Here is a 5923-nt window from a genome sequence, read left to right as displayed (position 1 = left end):
ATAATATAATATATATATATATATATATATATATATATATATTTAGGTGAAATATGAAAAGATTCTTGACAGGCTTTACAAGATTTGACACATTTTACATCTTCTGTTGAGATTTCCCTTTTACCCAGTACATTTTTAATGCTCTTTCAGCTTAGCTAATAAGTTGTTTACCGTTTCATATTTATTCATAACACAGATAATAGTCTCCACTTCATGGTGCTGTAAGCCTTCAAGTGAAGAGGATGAGTAATTCAGCTATAGGTCTGCAGCTTAGTAATTAGTGATTGATGCCACATTGAGGTCAACAACCATTGTAAGGGAACTTTCCTCAGTTTGACATCTGTGAACGGATGCAGAAGATCTTACCTGACAGGCTGGCTTTGGTCACCGGCGGTTGACTGCTGACTGGTGATCTTCTATTAAGTGAAGCAGGAAAAAGAAATACTTATTAGTAAGATAAAAGCAGGAAAATAATTGTAAAACATTCAATAGAAACCGATAATTCATTCACCAACTTAGCAAACTAGACTTTTAGGGGTGGTTTCCCAGACAGGTTTAAATTAAGTCAGGAGTAGGCTTAATCTAGAATTGTGGCCAATGTGTATTAGAAAAAAAATACTTTCATAATGAGATTTCCCTTCCATCTTACTTCAATGAAAGGTTAGGGTTTTGTGAATTTTCTTTTTTCTTTCTTTTTGAATAAAAGATCAAAATGATTAACAGTGCATGTTCATTTTCCCAGGCTTCTTTGTTCATATCTACCAAGTGTGCCAATAATTTTGATATATAAAGACTGGAAACACAACGTTAATCTGAAGTTAAACCCGCCTTCTAGCATGTTTAATTTAAGCTTCAATTTAGTCCTGAAGTAGCGCTACACTGTAAAAAAAAAACTGTGACATTTACGGTAAAATATCGGCAGCTGTGGTTGCCAGAACTTCACCGTAAAAAATATGGTAGCAACATTTTAGGTTTTACAGACTTAACTTAAATTCACAATAAAATACCGTATTTCATTAACTGATGTAATGTTAATAAACCAAAATATTTAAGTACTAATATCTGATTTGAACCATTGTAATGCACTGATAACCACCAAAAACTGATGGTGATGAGAAAGTCACACGATGAACCAAAGCTCATCAAAAAAAGCTTTTCTACGAGCTGAGGAGGACAATACTTTTATATAGAAGGTGCACACAGTGTCATTCACACAAACACTAAACCCCATCATGGTGACACACATGATACTGAAATAATGCAATAAACATGAATTTAACAACATTAGATTTAAGATTAAACCCTAGTGTACAAAACTGATAAGAACAACTAAGAAGAAACATGTTATTTCAACAAAAAACATCAAATATGAAGGGTCTTCCAGGGAATTCTGGGAGTGTCAATTTACGGTTTTTCACTGTAAATTATACAATGACTTTTTCTTTTTCACTTCCAAAAAACGCATTTTTAACACTATTTTACTGTGAAATCACATTAAATGTAATTACATTTATTCACCGAATATAGTATAGAAACTTACTGTTAACCAGTTAACAGGTTTTTACTGTAGCATTTTACAGTCGATTACTGTTAAAATCACAATCATTTTTTAAAGTGTAGTCTTACTCCAGGAAATCAGCCTATAAAATTGTGGACTAGACTAAGTCTAAGACTATTTAAAACCATGACAGAGAAAGCAGATTTCTGTTAATCTGGTTTAAAGGGCCATTTTAGTTTAGGACTAGGCTTAATCTCTGTCCGGGAAACCACCTCAATAAACAATAATAATAAAAATGTTGAAAAACTGACAACAGCTGATTGCAAGAATTCATAATATACAGATTTCCAGGCATTGCTATTCTTTTAGTCCACACCTGATGTGTGCAGTTTATTTTGCTTGCTTTAAAAAGTTTCCTCTTGTTTAGTAAAGTTTTTTTTCCATATTTCCAAAGTCTTTTTTCTGCCATTGTTTCCCTTAGAGATGCTTCTCAGTTCCATACAATTTTAATCTTTTCTTGGTTCATTCCACGTTTTATAGGCATCCTCTGACATGCTAATTCAGATTAGCACAGCTGGTTTTAAATGAATCTAGTTTATTTTAGTTCAGGACTCCATAGTCCAGGAGTTAGTCATCTGTAACCATGATTAACTATTCTAGATTAAGCCTACTCCTGGCTTAATTTAAACCCTGTCCGGGAAACCACCCCATTATGTTATAAATAAAGCAGCTGTTATACACACACACACACACACACACACATATATATATATATACAGACACACACACACCCACCAGACAGCTGTTATACACACACACACCAGACAGCTGTTACATACACAGACACACACGCACACACACACACCCACCAGACAGCTGTTATACACACACACACCAGACAGCTGTTACATACACAGACACACGCGCACACACACAGACACGCGCACACACACACAGACACACGCGCACACACACAGACACGCGCACACACACACAGACACACGCGCACACACACAGACACGCGCACACACACACAGACACACGCGCACACACACAGACACGCGCACACACACATATATATATATATATAGAGAGAGAGAGAGAGAGAGAGAGAGAGAGAGAGAGTGAGTGAGTGTGTCATGGTCAGAATTATTGGCACCCTAAGTACATATAATCAAATAAGATTGTGAAATTGATTCTGTATTGTTGTTCCTTTTGATATTTAAAAAATATAAATAAATAAAATTTAAAAAGTAACAAAAATATCAAAAATGTAACTTTTCACCAAAATCACATTCACATTGGCCACAATTATTTGTACCCCTAGAAATTATTATGAGCATAATCTCTGAAGATCTATATTTCCATTTATATTTCCATTTGTTAGCACACGGGTGACTAGGAACATGAAATTATCCAGCCATGACTTCCTGATTCACAAGAGTATAAATATGAGGAACACAACGGCCAATTTCCCTTAGTCATCCATCACATTGCGAACAACCAAAAAATATAGTTCTGATGTGTAGCAACAGATTGTTGACCTTCATAAAACAGAAATTAAAAAAAAAAAGTAGCTCTAGTCTTCCTTCAGGAAATCAGCCTATTCAGTTCTGGACTAGACTAAACTGATTTCTGTTAATCTGGTTCAAAGGGACATGTTAGTTTAGGACTAGGCTTAATCTCTGTCCAGGAAACTGCCCCTTAAGAGTAACTTTTTTACCGAATTTGTTTTTAATAAAGTCAAAGTGTCTGTACATTTTGTTACAACGACCAAGCAAAAAAAAAAAAATAAAAAATTAAATCAATAGACATTTACCATTATCATTATAAGGACTAAGGTCAGTACAGTAGGTTAGTGTGGTATCCAGTTAGTCTGACAAAAAATGATATTAAGTGAGTTCTGCCCTCTTGTGGTATTTTCTCACATTACATTTTATGAAACAAATGTAAATGTCACGTACTTGCTGGAGGGGCACTGGACATTTGTCAGGATTCTGAAATTATTCCTAATAGTGCGAAGACTTGCAAGCACCTATTGAACAAAAAGACAGCAACAAAGATGTGAAAGGACTTTGAAACAGTCAACACATGTAAAATCTTTCACATTTTGGTCTCCGTTTTTCAATCCAGAAAGCAAGAGCCAAACATACCTGAGCAAAAGGAGTGACTATCAGGTCTTCACTGTGTCTTAGAACCAAAAAAGAGAAAAAACAACAACAACACAAACATCATACATAATGCAAAACCCATGTGTGCTGTATTGTCCATGCTAGAATAATTAAACATTTAGATAATCATTGCATTAGTTCTTTACTTCATGTTACTTCTTGTTTAATATACTGAGCAATGTCTCAAGACCAGACTATCTCTCAGGTTTAAATAGGTTATGTTATGCATTATTTCTGCATTGCTTCTGTAGTTTCTGTCCTGTTTGTACTGCAGCTGCTAAGAGTTGAATGATTTATTGCAGAAGTGCTCAGTCCTATTTGTGGAGATCTAGTTTAATGGTGAGATTGAAGACCTTGATTTACTGATTCAGGTGTGTACTGATTGAGCTAAACTCTGCTGGAAGTTATGTTAGAGTGTGAAACTAGTTTTTCTCAGAGGAGGCAAAGAAGACCTCAAAAAATGTATGATGAGAAAAAAAAAGATGTTCTATGAGATCAAATCATATGCAAAGCACACTGTAAGTTAACAGCAGAAAACAGCAGATAAAGTTTCAGAACCTTTCTTTTGCTCATAGTGTTCTCACAGATGTCCTAAAACCTGACAAAAAATAAATACAAAATTCCAAACTTCCTATCCCATCACTGTGAATCTGCTTAAATTAAAAATAAATAAATTAATAAATAAAAATGTCAATGGATTAAATGCCCTGCTAAGACAGGAAATTATTAATACATTATTTTTTTCACAAAAGATTTTCATTTCATCCTCATGTACTTATTAACAGATGCCTAAAGATTTGTTTTGTAAAACATAAAAAATGTAAAAATAAAATAAAAAGTAATAAACTAATAATAAATACAAATAAATATTAAAATAAAATACATATAAAACAAATAAAAGCTCAAATAAGTAAACGAATATATAAGTAAATATCTAACTAAACAAAAAAACGAATACAAATAAATGTGTGAAAAATCAATGACATTTATCTCGTTGCGATGTTTATTTATTCATTTTTTAATTTTGCCGTAGTATTTCCCACCAATTTCTCAATTGAAAAAGTTACAATCACAAGCTCCTCCGATTCCATAGGGGTTGTGGGTAAAATTTAATGAAAAGCATGCATGGATACACATGTACAATCCACTTGAAAAAGTACATCACCTTTGGCTAACTATTTTCAACAAACTGTGATTTGCAACAGGACTGAGCACTTTTGGTTTATTATAATGCCGGTTAAGGTGTAAAAATGTTCTTACTCACAGCTGTTCTCCAACAAGGGAGGAGTTGCGAGAGGTGGATTTGGGCGAGAGGTCGTAGTCGCTGTCCGAGCGGTACAGGAAAGACTCCCGCCGTTGACCGTGACTGGCCATGTTGGGATGAAGGACCAAACCGGAGCTCGGTGACGCCTGCTGGTCCAGTGGACTGCAGCCGATAGGGGGGCCATTCTCCACCTCCAAACTATACAGTTGGACACAGAAAGACAACATGGTGATCACATGAATAAAATACCACCCCATAAACTAATAGTTAGTCTGCAAATTGAAAACAACTGATGTTCTGCATTCAAAATCATACTCTTATATATTGTTTAAATCTGCTCATAAATGGCACGTCAAAACGAAACAAATGTGTCACTTTATAGAATCGTCTGACAGTTTCTTCCTGTCTAAGTGGGTGGATCGTAATGAGAATAAGCTACAAAGTGGACCAGACTGAATAACTTAAAATAATAAATAACAGGAGAGAAAATGCATCCCATATCTTTTATCATTTATTGTCCAAAATCTGCTTCCTGAAGCAGAACCAAGCTGATCTAGACAGTGTAACATGACAAGCTCTAAAACACAAGCCGGACTGATTTAGTGGATCTCCACTGAATGAAGAAATTAGTTACAGAAAAAACACAAAAACAAAAAGGCAAAAGGATGTCGGAGTTTAAAAGAGAGATGCAGAAAACCAGTGAGAAGTATATATTGCAGTCAATGCAAGAGCTAATGGAAAACAACATTGAACAGAGATGAAAAGACTGATGGGGAAGAAAGGAATCGTGGAGAACAGGTCAAAATTGATGCTTTGAAGTGAAGGTCATTGAGCTGCCTGAATCAGTGAGAAAGCAAAGGGAACGGAACCATATGAGAAAGACAATTCCACTTCAATAAAAAATAAATACTGAAAACCATTTTCTGTGTCTTTTCATATCAGGGAAAAGACACACACACACACACACACACACGCACGCGCACACACACA

The 5923-nt window shown here is 35.0% G+C and overlaps 1 protein-coding gene across 1 annotated transcript in view; it reads right to left on the bottom strand.

Moving 5' to 3' along the window:
• Positions 1-5923, bottom strand: part of LOC107671696 (cAMP-specific 3',5'-cyclic phosphodiesterase 4B-like) — a 62329-nt gene that overhangs the window by 28711 nt on the left and 27695 nt on the right. The window contains exons 4-7 of the mRNA XM_016464621.1: positions 4934-5131; positions 3652-3688; positions 3463-3533; positions 367-416 (exon numbers count right to left, since the gene is read on the bottom strand). Of these exons, the coding sequence (XP_016320107.1) occupies positions 367-416; positions 3463-3533; positions 3652-3688; positions 4934-5131 (356 nt within the window). The remainder of the gene's footprint in view (positions 1-366; positions 417-3462; positions 3534-3651; positions 3689-4933; positions 5132-5923) is intronic.

This window comes from Sinocyclocheilus anshuiensis, unplaced genomic scaffold, assembly GCF_001515605.1.
Source record: "Sinocyclocheilus anshuiensis isolate Anshui unplaced genomic scaffold, SAMN03320099.WGS_v1.1 scaffold524, whole genome shotgun sequence".
Classification (NCBI taxonomy): domain Eukaryota; kingdom Metazoa; phylum Chordata; class Actinopteri; order Cypriniformes; family Cyprinidae; genus Sinocyclocheilus; species Sinocyclocheilus anshuiensis.
The sequence above is the reverse complement of the archived record's forward strand: the minus strand, read 5'-3'. Positions and strand labels throughout refer to the sequence as shown.